The sequence below is a fragment of the Populus alba genome, chromosome 9, assembly GCF_005239225.2.
Source record: "Populus alba chromosome 9, ASM523922v2, whole genome shotgun sequence".
NCBI classification, from domain to species: domain Eukaryota; kingdom Viridiplantae; phylum Streptophyta; class Magnoliopsida; order Malpighiales; family Salicaceae; genus Populus; species Populus alba.
Genome location: NC_133292.1, coordinates 1,937,435 through 1,951,036, shown reverse-complemented (window position 1 = coordinate 1,951,036; position 13,602 = coordinate 1,937,435). Strand labels below are relative to the sequence as shown.

At 36.1% G+C, this 13,602-nt stretch overlaps 2 protein-coding genes across 2 annotated transcripts; one reads left to right on the top strand and one right to left on the bottom strand.

Moving 5' to 3' along the window:
* The first annotated feature begins 2,015 nt into the window (after positions 1-2,015).
* Positions 2,016-3,634, top strand: LOC118034734 (uncharacterized). The gene is made up of 2 exons (XM_035040094.2): positions 2,016-2,635; positions 2,753-3,634. Exons 1-2 carry the CDS (start codon positions 2,326-2,328, stop codon positions 3,472-3,474), a joined length of 1,032 nt encoding a protein of 343 aa, XP_034895985.1. The 5' UTR covers positions 2,016-2,325; the 3' UTR covers positions 3,475-3,634.
* LOC118034732 (beta-galactosidase 8) lies at positions 3,579-11,899 on the bottom strand. Its single transcript, XM_035040092.2, has 19 exons — positions 11,180-11,899; positions 11,013-11,108; positions 10,773-10,885; positions 10,616-10,682; positions 10,422-10,514; positions 9,994-10,137; positions 9,720-9,808; positions 9,519-9,624; positions 9,301-9,388; positions 8,989-9,107; positions 8,239-8,400; positions 6,760-6,962; positions 6,502-6,611; positions 6,252-6,361; positions 5,830-5,943; positions 5,547-5,645; positions 4,377-4,585; positions 3,963-4,299; positions 3,579-3,874 (listed from the first exon to the last, which is right to left on the bottom strand). The coding sequence occupies exons 1-19, from the start codon at positions 11,360-11,362 to the stop codon at positions 3,767-3,769; spliced, it is 2,550 nt and encodes an 849-aa protein (XP_034895983.1). The 5' UTR covers positions 11,363-11,899; the 3' UTR covers positions 3,579-3,766.
* Between the last annotated feature and the right edge of the window lie 1,703 nt (positions 11,900-13,602).

The following is a 13,602-nucleotide window of genomic DNA, read 5'->3' as shown; positions in this document are numbered from 1 at the left end:
GGCCAATTCATGTACTAAAAATTACATTAATCTTGGCACTTCACTTTAACAACATAGAAACTTTTATTTATTTATTTATTATTATTAATGTGAGTGTTTGGATCAGCTTGTATGCACCTTAACTAATCTCACAGATCCTAAAATTAATGACCATATAAATTTTCAGAAGTCTTGAGGTTTGTAAGATTCGAACTAATAATATTTTAAAAATAAATTTAAAATCTAATTAGTTAAATAACATTCCTAGAATTAACATAAAAACTTGTTTTTGAAAAAAAAAACTTGTTTTGAAATGCCCTAGCATGTGACTTCCATGCAAATATACTAGTGATTTCTATTCGAGATCTTACAAGCTTTATTAACTTGAGTAAGGAGCTGGTGAGAGAGGAACACTAAAGAATCTCATAGAGTTAACTGTTACTATTTTCCAGTGAATAAATTGTGCAATAATATCATGTAAGATTAATACCGATCATTAGTGAAATGGCCAATTTATTTATTAAAAATTACATTAATCTTGGCGCTTCACTTTAACCGCATAGAAACTTTTTATTTTATTTTATTAATATAAATGTTCGAGCTAGTCTGTACATACATCAATTAATCTCACGAGTTCTGAAATTAATAACAATGTAAATTTTCAGTGATCCTAAGATTTATAAAATTTAAACTAGTAAATTTTAAAAAATAAACTTAAAACCTAACCAATTAAGCTATATCCCTCTCATTATTAACCTCTCGTCCTCGTTACTTCCATTGGAACTTATTTTGAATAAAAAGAACTTGTTTTGAAATGCCCGAGCATGTGACTTCCCAGGAAAAAAAGCAGTAAGCAGAAGACTGCATTAGCATAATGTTCTCCAATCAATGCTGCATCGAATCTGTAAACATTAAGCCCTTTGGGATCCAAAAAAACACTTTTTGTAAAGTATAATTCAAAAAGGTTGGCAAATATACACAAGAATTGTATTGCGGGCAACAAATCTAGTATTAATTATGAGAGGAAAAAGTGGTATCATTTTATAGGGGTGAGAAAAAAATCAAAAAACTAATTAAATCAAGAAAATCAGAAAAAATAATCAAAAAAAATTAAATCATGAAAAAAACCAATTAAACTGATTAAAATTTTAAAAAGACTAACCAGTTCGGTTTGGTTTCGATTTTTTAAGCTTAAAACCAAAAAAATCGAACCAAATTTAAACCAGAAAAACCAAGCCAAACCGATTTCAACTGAGTTTTGTTCTAAAAAACTAAACCGAATCAAATTAAAACTGGTTGATTTGAATCAGTTTTTTTATTTTTTTTAAAATTCAATTTAATTATTTTTTTATATAAAAACTAAAACAAATTAAAAATTATCACCCTTATATTTTATTCAGGATATTAATATTTTAGATGATATTGTTGCGAAGAATATTATTACTATAAATAATCAATCTACATATTAACAAAGTCATTTTTATTGTTCAAGTTCAAGCATTACTTGGAATTAATTTCAATACCCAATAGCATCAAGGATTATCTCTAATAGGCTTCACAGCTAATGTGTGAAGAGTTTTGGCTATTAAAGGAATTTAAGTTAGGGTGGAGACTTATTATGATGTAAAATAAATTTTAATCCTAATTGTATAATAACTTGATGATAAAATTTATAGGTTTAGGATTGATTTTGTATAGCATTGAAAACTTTAAAAGATGTTTGCGAGCGCAGTTTAACTATATTTTTAAAAAAATTAATTTTTTTAAATTAAATTTTTAGATTATTTTGATGTGTTGATGTTAAAAATAAATTTTTAAAAAATTTAAAAAATGTTATTTTAATTTAAATACGGATTATAATTTTGACTAATTCTATACCCATTGGTAATATGAAATACATGCTTATTCCTATTTTTTTTAGCGTGTGAAATCACGTGTTCTAGTGAGCTGTTGTGTGCTTTTAAGATCGAGTGTACATATTTCTTGTAGCGTGTGAATTCTCTTAACATTTATCGGGAGTCTTTACAATTGCAAGTTGGAGAAAACTTGGCCATGAAACTCAAGCAAACGAAAGAAATTGTAGCAAAAACTTAGATTGAAAGCCAGCAATGCATCCACTAGATCCACTAACCAGAGGGCAGACCCATAGAATATTAGCAGAAACAACGCTTCTCAACTCTTCGCTCAGGGGAAGAAGCAAATTTACTAGAATTAAGCCGAACACCAAGGCCTAGCTGGCTGCACCTCATATCAACCTACAACTCTTCTCTATATATTCACCCTTTGAAACCCTATCGTTCCCGTCTCCTCTCTCTCTCTCTCTCTCGACATTGCTCGGTTGCAGACATGGATATTAAAAGAAAGTCATGCATTCTAGCAGCATTCTTTCTTGTATATGTTTCAAGGAAAGCATACTCTGTTCAAGGTGATACCAGCAAAGGCAAGAAGTCACCCTATGACGCAGCAATAACACATTACTCCATGTTGTCGCCATCACCTTCAGGAAATGAAAGAGCTTTCTGCCAAGCAAGGGGGGCCTGCCAAAGCAAGACGCTTGTGTGTCCAGATCAATGCAAGGTGAGGAAGCCCGTGAAGAACAAGAAGCAGAAGGGATGCTTCATCGACTGCAGTAGCAAATGTGAAGTTACTTGCAAGTGTAAGTTATATTGTGTTCCTGCTGCTGTTAATTTGTTGTTAATTATTTGGCTGCAGCTTCTAAAACTAATAACTAGTCCGTCGTATATCTATTTTTTACTATGTCTTTTGCATGCAGTTAGAAGACCAAACTGCAATGGATATGGCTCCCTCTGCTACGATCCTCGCTTCGTTGGTGGTGACGGAGTGATGTTCTACTTCCATGGCGCAAAGGGAGGAAACTTCGCTATTGTCTCCGATGACAACCTCCAAATTAATGCACACTTCATCGGAACTCGACCGAAAGGCAGGACTCGCGATTTCACATGGGTGCAAGCCCTCTCCATCATGTTCGACACTCATACACTAGTCATCGCAGCAAAGCGAGTCTCAAAATGGGACGATAACTTCGATGCTCTCACGGTGAAGTGGAACGGCCGGACAGTCGACAATATTCCCACTGATGGAGACGCCGAGTGGAGAGCTAACGGCGAAGAAAGAGAGGTGGTGGTGGAACGAACCGATGATACCAACACTGTAAAAGTACAAGTTGCCAACCTGGTCGAACTAAATATAAAGGTGAGGCCTATTGGGAAGGAAGAAAACAGGGCACACAACTACCAGCTACCAGAAAACGATGCTTTTGCTCATTTGGAAACACAGTTCAAATTCTTCAACCTTACAGATCTCGTCGAAGGTGTCTTGGGAAAGACTTACAGGCCAGGTTATGTTAGCCCTGTCAAGATAGGGGTTCCTATGCCAATGATGGGAGGAGAGGACAAGTACCAGACTCCCTCCCTCTACTCCCCTGTCTGCAATGTTTGCAGGTTTCAACCACAGTCTGGCACCGCAACCATTTAGGAGCATCCCGATACTGGTAACAAACTGAAAAAATAAAAATTGTATTCGTACCCTTTTGACTAAAAATTGTATGATGTTTGGTAAGTTTTGTGTTTGGATTGAAATGATAAATAATAGCAGGAAAGTTGCTAGTCTTTAATTTACTAAATGCTTTTCTTTTCCTTTCTTCTTTTTCATTTTCCCTGTCTGTTTATTAAATCACATTTTTGTTGCACAAGATGGATAGTAAAAACCAACATCCATGAGTTTTGCATTTTCTGAGACACTTGAATTTGTCCCAAGAAGCAAAATCTTATTCGCAGGAAGCTTCAACTGCTAAACTCTTTGCTACTCCCCTGCATGGGTCGCCAAATGTACCGGCCGATGCTCCGATGCTGCAACTCTTTGATCCGATGCAAGCCTGTAAAAAATAGCATTTGTCGGTACAAACCACCACAAGTTTTAGATATATGCATAGAACCCTATTCAAAGAATTAGCAGAGTCGCACCTTCTGTACAATAGAAAGGGCCCTAGAGCTTTTGCACTGGCCGTGACTGAAACTCCCACAAGTTCCGCGAGGCGTTCCGAAGCTTGCAAATTTGATTGAAGAAATGACCTGATTAGGAAAGGGGCACTCCAATGATAGTACTGGCCCTGCTTTTCTTTCTGCTTCTGAATTTGAGCTCCACATATCTACCGGTAATGGGTGAGACTCTGACACGTGAGAGCATAAACTTGCGCTCTGTCTTGTAGCAAAAGCTATCTGAGTTGGATCCCCTCCGATTTCCTCGAACAAGACAAGAGTGTTGCCACTTGATTCCACCCATGAACGGGGCACATGGTATCTGCAGCATTACTAAATATCACAACCAAAAACTTTGAAACGTTCCAAGCACTTCCCATTAGATTCTTGAGCACTTACAATGTCTGAGAAGGCTTTGCACAGTTCTTGAGACATTTGCTTGAACTGTAAGATCCTCTGTAATTGCAGTTGGAGCAACCACTAGTTGGAGACACCTTGGTAGGCCAATAACGTCCAATGCTTTGTCCATTCACCCATGCCTCACCCTTCCCCATCCCCGAGAAATCAATTGCAATTGGGTCATTTCCAGCAGGGGCATTGAAACTGGTCTGGAACATGATTACCAGAAGTTAGTTTTAAGAAATCAATTCCGCAGCATTTAGAACAACCAGATGGTGACACAGACCAAATGCAATTCTGGTGACTTGCAAAGCTATCCAATTCAAACGTGCGAATAAGGAAACCAATTTGAGTGTTCAAAACATCCGAACACATGTAAATGTACAAACAAAATGAAATTAGTGTGAAATTTTCCATGTTCAACCAAATGGAAAGACCAGAAGTATACATAACTCCAGATATGACAAAGCCGTCAGTTAATCTCTCCGGTTGTTATAAGAAATCACAAAATATCATGTACGTCAAAAATCTAAAAAATTGACTCCGGTTTACTGGATCAACTGCTTCTAATACCTATTACGATTGTCTTATATATATGAATCCTCATGTCCGTCTATTATCTATGCAGGCAACATGAATGGGAAATAATAAGATCATCCTTTCCTACAAAATCAGCATTTTTTATTTTCATTTTTTATTTGGAGGGGTGAGAGTGAGAATGTTTCCATCCTAATCTAATTAGACATGGTACATCAGAGTTTTGAGCTGGTTAGTTTCATCCCCTTTTAATTTTTTTTTTTCAATAAGCTCAAAATCCCATGGCCCGTGGATTGTCGTGAGCTGAGCTCAAGGTTCAGTAGCAGGCCTGAATGGGCCCAGGCCAAGCAAAATTAGCAGGGGGATGACCTGGCCCGGCCCATGAAAAGGTCTGCTCTTGACCTAGCATAGTCTGAAGAACAGCTGGGTTCCAAAAGTTTACTTCAGTCTAAATCTCCTTTATAATCTAATATGAGAAAAATTCATGTGCTTAGAAAATTGTCCCAGCCTGCAACGAATTGTTGACCAAGTTCCAATATCACAGTAAAACTGGAAGGATCATAGCATATGGCTTGATTATATCATGGATTCCATATTTAATTAAACTTAGATCATCAATAGCCAACTAATTACCTTGTACCAGATCAAAGGCTGCTTCGTGGGCAAGGCAGGTTGTGTAAGCCATCGAGAATTTCCACTAGACAGACCTAATTCTTCACCTTTAAGTCCAATCTGCATTCTCGATTTAAAAGATGAAGAAAGGAAATTTAAGAATGCTGCATTCATTCTTTTGGCTACACGCTCTACTTTTTAAGGAAAGTAAAATGGAAAATGTTCTAAGAAAATATCCAAAGTGTTCATCATTTTCTAGTATCAACTGCATTATCTGTCAGATTGTCGGAAAACAAAGACTGACCTGATATGTCCACTGCAATGAAGAAAGGTCAACAGTAGTGCCATTTTTCAGGCCTTCCAGTTTTACTGGACCAGTAATCCCAGCACCCTTTAACTCAAAAAAAGCTCCATAGTTCTGATAGAAAACACAGATTTCCATCAATTTGCATCACATCTAATTATAACACCAGGGTGGTTCAAACAAAATTGTAATACCAGGGGGCAATCACTTCTGTATCACTGGGCTTAATTTATGCACCTAAGATCTCCCACCTTGACAACTTATGCGAAACTTGGGGCATGACAATAATTGTATTTGAATGGTGGGATTTATTCATCCAGAAGATATCATATTCTTTCAAAATTGAAAATTAATGCATCCAAATATTAAGGTCTTTTCCATAAAATAAAAAATTGCATAAATCTTAGCGAGGAAAGTCGAACCTGAAGTCCTGCAGTCAAACTAAGGAGATCGATAGTGTTCTTCCCAGGTAAGAGTGTGACAGGAATCTTCACTGCAACCTTAGCATTGCCAGCATTTCCAGTTCCACTACCTGTAAATGCTCCAATACTTATATTAACATAACAAACGAAGATGAACACTTTTGCCAAAACTGAAACTACACAGCAGCCTTCTTCCATCTATGACAACAAGAAGATGCAAATCCTCGGTTCATTGTTTATTTTCCATTACCTGCAAGCTTTCCATTAACAAAAGCATGAAGGGCGTGGCCAAGAGACTCCACATGAAGAACAGTTTGAGATCCATCTTCAAGAAAAGGCTCATTATCTTTGATAACAGTACTGTGACAAGATAACCAAAGAGTTTTTACATACACAACAATTAATCATAAATTATTAAATTTAGACATCGAACACGTCAACATAGTAGATTGAAGAAGCAAACAGACCATGCCTACTTAAAGAAATTGGAAGTAATACACTGACGTACCTCAGTGAGTACCATAAGTAGTCACTTTTATCAGCTGTAGTATTTATCTGCTCCAATAGTCCAGGTTTCATGAATGCATCATTCTTTGAGATACCTACTGGTTCATATATCCAACTCCAGCTAGAGCCAAGTGTATCAGCAGAATCCGCATCTCCTTTTAGAGATTGATGTACAAAGCTTGGAATCACTGTCATAGAGTTAATCTGTCATGAGGAAGTTAAGATATTTTGGTTACTCGGCTAGCAGAATGTTGTGAAGGGCTAAACCACAAGAAAGAAAGAAAAACCTTCTTCTGCTAAATAGCTTTAAAAGGAAAAACCTTTTATTTTTGGGAAATCCACGACAATGCAAATGAAATTATTGTCAACAAACATGCAAACTGGTATTACTTACCAGACAGGAATGGCTAGGAAAAATCACACTGAAAATTTAATACATTGCATTTACATATTTTAAACAGCACAACTATTAGCTAGTGCCTCCATAGCTCTCATGTATCAGTGTGCAATAAAACGATTCACATGCAGGAAGTTTAAATGAAGCTACGTACAAAAGTTGGAAAATAATTTTACCCTTTATAGCATCCCAAGACATTCAGCATTTTCTATTTACTGAATTAATGTGCAATTCTTTAAGTCTTTAGACGCATAAGAGAAATTCTGATGTAATTCACAAAGAAATGTAAAAACAAACCCTTTAATGACCAGCTCCATCTGTGCATCTAAATTTTCCAATGCAAGTAGAGACGCATAGCATGAATGGATAGAACTGCCAAATAATATTTGACCAATTGGATTGCAGTCAAATATGGTCAGTTATGTATCCTAAAAAATTCCTCAAACTTCAGAAAAGACACCTTCAATGGACCCAAACTAGAACAATTGAAAATACCGAGCCAGCATTTAGCAATACCATAATACATTTCATACAAACTGTCCCCATTGGAATCTTCTTACAGAGTTTGAAAGGATATAGGTTTAGAAAAAGCAAAAATGAAGACAAATACTGAAATTTGACAAGTATCTTCAGCAAAAACATATTGCCACCCAGCTGGGGAAAAGAGCATAGGTAATAAGGCAAGTATGAGTAATAGCTGAAGGTCTCTGTTATTGCTGAAATATGCAGTTAATTTTTCCATATAGAGGTATCAGAACATTGACCACGACTTTTACCCCAAAGAAGTGATTGTGGAAACTTGTCTCAAATATTGCCAAGTCTTTAAGATATCAATAATACTATGCAAACACAGATTACGCAACCAAGGATCCACATATTTAGCCAAATTATTGAACAATATAGCAAGTGCTAAATAAGTAAATAAATGTAAGACATACTAATGAGGCTAACCTTTGCTGTATTAAGAGCTGCATTCTTGCAGTCTGGTAAGACAACTAACCAAGGATCCACATATTTACCAAATTATTGAACAATCTAGCAAGTGCTAAATAAGTAAATTTAAGACATACTAATGAGGCTAACCTTTGCTGTATTAAGAGCTACATTCTTGCAGTCTGGTAAGATGCTCACAGACCAACCAGGCAAGTTATACGAATTGCCATTGAAATTTACAGTTTTGTCAGATGTGCCAAAATTGGCTAGAAAAGCAGAGCACAGCCCAGTTCCGGTTTTATAAACAGTAGCCTGAAAGGAAAATACATCGAAAGAAATTATAGATTAACTTTCTGCAAGCATGGAAAGCACATCAAAAGTTGAAGGACTCTAGCAATGTGTGAACTTATTTTGGAAGCCGGTATCTTCTAAAAATATCTACATTAATTTCCAGAAAACAAAAAGGACCAAACCACGCATTTTTTACCTGTAAGCAGTGAGCAAAATATAAAAAATTCTTAGAAAGGGCACAAATGTTACTACAGTATCATGACATTTTAATGCAAAAGGTTGTGTAATCAAGCGGATAAAGTTCTCATTCATATTGAAAATCAAAATAAACATGGTCAACAAGCTATAGGAATTTCATGGCAAACCTTTTGTTTCTCTGAATTTGAGGTATGAGTGCTTAACAGAGTTGGTGAACAGATGGACTAAACAACATGAACCCTCCCCAGAGGTAGGTCAACTTAAATAATTTTAACTAAGCAATATTAGTTCTTACAGAATCGTAGTACTTTGAGTCCTCAAGAAGTGTATCTAAGAATTCTATTCGTTCACTACAGAAATTGATGTTTCCAATGTGAAGCGAAATAAATAATTTCATTAAATGGGATGTACCTCCAAGTTTTGACCTAGAGATGAAGTTACTGGATCAGTCGCCACCAATGCTTCTTCACAAAGCTTTATGGACTTGTGCAAATCCTTCAGATGACCCCACTTAGGTTGTCTTGCAAGTCCTGCAATACATGTCAAATATGCCAAATCCTCTTGTAGATGGACGTTGAAAAATTCTCAGAGCAAATATGGGTTAATTCCCATAATAAACCATTAGCTAATTGCAAGTGGTACAGTATCATTACAACATCATGTCGACAATAAATATTAAGTTTCACACAATTGTTAAAGCTAACAGGTAGATAAAAAACATACCGTATTCATCAAGAGGAGCATCGTAATCATAACTTGTAGAAATAAAAGGTCCACCAGTACTCCGGCCAAAGTTAGTCCCACCATGGTACTGGAGTTGAGAAATAAAAATCAGATTTGATACATCAATTTACATTTTTTGGTTTGTAAGATTGTTTATGTCAGATGGGATAACATGGGATTGCTCAAATGTCATGGACTCCCCAGTATCATTGCAGTACCATATAATAGTTTTGAAAAGTCCCCCCTAGCTGGTAAAACCGTGCCACAGCAAATGCAAGGTCTTCAACAGGTCTATAGGGAACAGCACCGCCAAAGGAAAGGAACCTATCATTTTTAAAATATTGAGAATGATGTGAGTGATTAGGCATCTTATATCATCCAAACTATCACGATTGTTAAAGGTTAAAACCAAATCCTACCATCCACTCCAATTCTCAGTCCACATCTTGGGTTTGTTTTTAGAATTGGGGGTGAACTGGTCACAGTAGAATCCATTGCAGGTGTTTATCTGGAAGAATTTCAAAAAGAATAAAAAAAACCAAACAGAGAGTGTCATATATGCATGTGTGTGATATTCTAATTGGCAGAAGGCACAATGCAGACTGGAGTCTGTAACTTAAGTTTGATTGTTTTCCACAAACATGCACATGCAGTGATTCTGAGTTGATAAGCCACAAAGTAAAATAAACTCACAATGGGATCAGGAGCATCTGCTTGCTGGCACATAACCCAGGGAACTCCAGTATCCAGAGACACAGCCATGCTTGCTGCCCAATTGATATAGCTTTTAGCAGCAGGTCCATAGGCTGAATCAATGTTTCCGTACTCATTTTCAATCTGAAATTTAGGGGGAAAACGTTCATAAAAAACCCATCTTTTCTCTGGAAGAAAAAAAGGAAAAAAAAAAAAAGAAGAAGCTTTTCTTTATGCTTCTAGAAAACAATAATCCTCAATGAGCGAACGAGTCAATCAGTGATCGATTACGTTAATAGACTGGTGATGCAAGAGAACCTAGAAAAAGAATATGCACAGTTGACTGATGATGCAAAAGAACCTAGAAAAGGAATATGCATAATTGGTCATCAAGACAAGAACACTTGAAAACAAATAAAGAAAGAGACCTGCGATAAGATGATGGGCCCTCCTTGAGATGCATAAAGCTTCTCCTGCTTCATCATGTCCACAATCTTGGCCGTAAACCGCTGCATCTCAGCCTGAAAGAGAAAGAGAGGGATCCATTAACCAAAACTTCCCAGAAACAAAACAACAAAAACACCAACAAAACAATAATTAATTATAAGAAATAAAGAAAAACCTTGAATGGCTCGTTATCAGTTCGAAACTTGATTCCCGGTACAAAATGCAACCACAGAGGAAACCCACTGCTCCCAAATAAACAAATTAATTAATTAAAAAGAAGAAGAAAGGCTAAGCATCACTTGATAATTCAGCAGCGGCAAAGAACACCCCACCCATAATTCCATTCTGCGCAGACGTACGGCCCAATCCGAAGATGAGCATAAAGTCCAGCTTCTCCCACTAACTTGATAAATTTCACCAGATCATATCTTCCTTCAAAATTATACTGTTGTTGAAACATATTTTATTAACATTAATCACTCTCTAATAATAAATACAATGAATCTTCCTCAGCAACGAACCAACCAAACAGAGAGTATCAAGAGAATATGTGAAAGAACGGAGCAACCTACCTGGTTTTGAACAGGCTCGTGTGCATTCCAGAAAACGTAAGTCTCAATAACGTCCAACCCTCCATCTTTAGATTTTTGTATGAGGTCAGCCCACATCTGCAAAATTATCACTACTGCTAAGATTAAATAGAAATACAAAAACAAAACATCATATACACACGGCATACCTCAGCTGTACTGCGAGGATAATGAATGGAACCGGAGACCAAGACTCTGCGTTTTCCATCAATCAACAAGGCCTTATGATCGTAAGTCACATTGACTCCATAGGACGTCGTTGCTAATGTTAGAAGCACAGACAAAAACACATACAGGAGCAGCAGCTGAAGAATCTGATCCCTTCCTCTCATTTCCACCTATGCTATATGATATGATTTGATATTCTCGACTTTGTTTATTTTTCAGCTTAGATTTCTTCAAAGGAAGGAATACTAACACACACTAGTGCTAATACTGGTCCTTCCTCGTGGTTTATCTCTGTTGCTTTGCTTGCTATTTATTTTTTGGTTTTACTTTAACTTAAAACTTGTCTGATTCTGTGTTTTAAGATAGAAGACAAATGCGCCGGAGGAGACGACACGCCATCTGCCCTTCATCCACAGCACAGTCCGACGTCATCAATGAATCATCATTTGTTTGCTTCTTCTTCCTCCTTATCCTTTTCCTTTAGTGACTGTGTTTTCCTTTCGTTGGTTTCCCCACCCTCCTACTCCTCCTCCTCCTCTTCTGTGTGGAAGCAAAGTCAATCTGGGTTTCCAATCCACCCCCACTAAGTTTATTCTTGTAGAGAAATGATCAGCTGGTGGTGTTGAATCATGTGAAGGTTGTGGTGTAGGTTTGTGGGGACAGAGGATCATGCATTCATTTTTTATGCTTCATCTGCCACCAAGTTTTTGTGCATTTCACTTTCTTTTTTTTTAATTAACGTTAATGTTTTGTTGAACTTGCGGCCAGCATTTAACTTTTTTACTTGCGCGTGTTGAAGCTCTTTTTTACTTAAAATCTTTAAGTAAATTTTAAATTAATTTATACTATATATATTTTTTAAAAATTAATTTTTATTTGATATTCTATATCATTTTTGCTAAACATGCTTCTTAATTAAAATAATTTTATATTTTTTTTACAATTTATTTGTAAAAAATAAATTATAAATTATAACTCACATTCAAAAATTAATTTTTTTTATAAATTATATCAAATGTACGGTACATGTTATTTGTTTTTAAATTAATTTTTAAAATTATGTTTTATTTCATTTTATTTATAATGGAATATGCATCAAACAAAAAATAATTTGTGAGGATTTTATTTGCAAATAAATTATAATAGATTTGAATATTTGATGCGTAGGAATTAGAGGTGAGCAAAAAAACCGATAAACCGAGAAAACCGGAAAAAAAAACTGAAAAAACCGAACAAAAAAAAAACCGAATTAACCGATTAAAAAATCACAAAAAAATTCTGGTTCGGTTCGGTTTCGGTTTCTAAAGTCTGAAACCGATTGAACCGAACCGAACCGAACCGGTTCAATCAACCAGCACTTAAAAAAAAAAAACAGTATAAATACAAACATTTCCTAACCCTAGCCGCCCCCCCTCCCCAACCCTCTCCATTCTCTGTCTCTCACTTCACCCTCTCCCCCCCGCCCCCGACCCTCTCCCTTCTCTGTCCGATTAACAAACTTGATTCCATGAATCGTTTGTTACAACGATCCAAAGCCTCACAAATAGATACATGGATTTTCGTAGTTTGCATCGTATACAAAGGAATAGTTTACACTACTGACTGCACCAGAGTAGCTCTCCCAGCCAGGGACAACTCTTTCGTTTTCCACCCCGTAAGCCTTTGTCTAACCCTATCCAATACATACTGATAAGTCTGCTTTGTAACTCTCCTATGGAGTAGCTTAAATATTTTCCCTGTATTACACTTAATACTTAAAGCTCGAGCTTGATTCCGGTGGAGAAACAAAAAGTTTCTACTTTTGAAGATATGGCCCCCCCACCCTCTCCCTTCTCTACATCTCATTGTTGGACGTTGTTGTGGTCAAGGTTGTAGGAGAAGCAGAGAGGACCATGGGGTTTGAACCAATTTGGAAGGGAAAAAAACCGAACCGAACCGAAATTAATCAGTTTGAACCGGTTTTCGGTTCGGTTCGGTTCAAAAAAATTTTAAAAAAATTTCAGTTTGGTTGTTTATTTTGGTTTAAAACCGGACCGAACTGGAAATGCTCAGCCCTAGTAGGAATCATATAACTCATATGCATCAAACAAAAAAAAAATTAGGTTAGTTGTGAAGATCTTATTTACAAATAAATTATAACAGATTTTAGTCTTTGATGCACATATGAAGGGTAAAAAATATTTTTAATATTTTTAGTATATAATTTTTAGAGTTAATTTTTTTAAAATATCATTATACCTTTTCTATCTTAAAAAACAATTACTTACTTAAGCATTTGAGAATTTCTAAATCTATAATAAAGGACATTTTACAAGTAACAGATACCAGCCACCTTGGTTTACTAGGCATCATCAGCTACCAATCACTTGAGTTTTTCATATCAAGCCACCAAACATCTTGGTTA

Bases quoted from the DNA above. Each gene is read 5' to 3' on its own strand.
- LOC118034732 (XM_035040092.2), bottom strand. From the start codon at position 11,362: ATGAGAGGAAGGGATCAGATTCTTCAGCTGCTGCTCCTGTATGTGTTT. The intron at 5,646-5,829 runs GTCAGTCTTTGT...TCGAGAATGCAG, and splicing joins CATTGCAGTGGACATATCAG to ATTGGACTTAAAGGTGAAGA. The intron at 3,875-3,962 runs GTGCGACTCTGC...TATTTTTTACAG, and splicing joins CCCTTTCTATTGTACAGAAG to GCTTGCATCGGATCAAAGAG.
- LOC118034734 (XM_035040094.2), top strand. From the start codon at position 2,326: ATGGATATTAAAAGAAAGTCATGCATTCTAGCAGCATTCTTTCTTGTA. The intron at 2,636-2,752 runs GTAAGTTATATT...TTTTGCATGCAG, and splicing joins ATGTGAAGTTACTTGCAAGT to TTAGAAGACCAAACTGCAAT.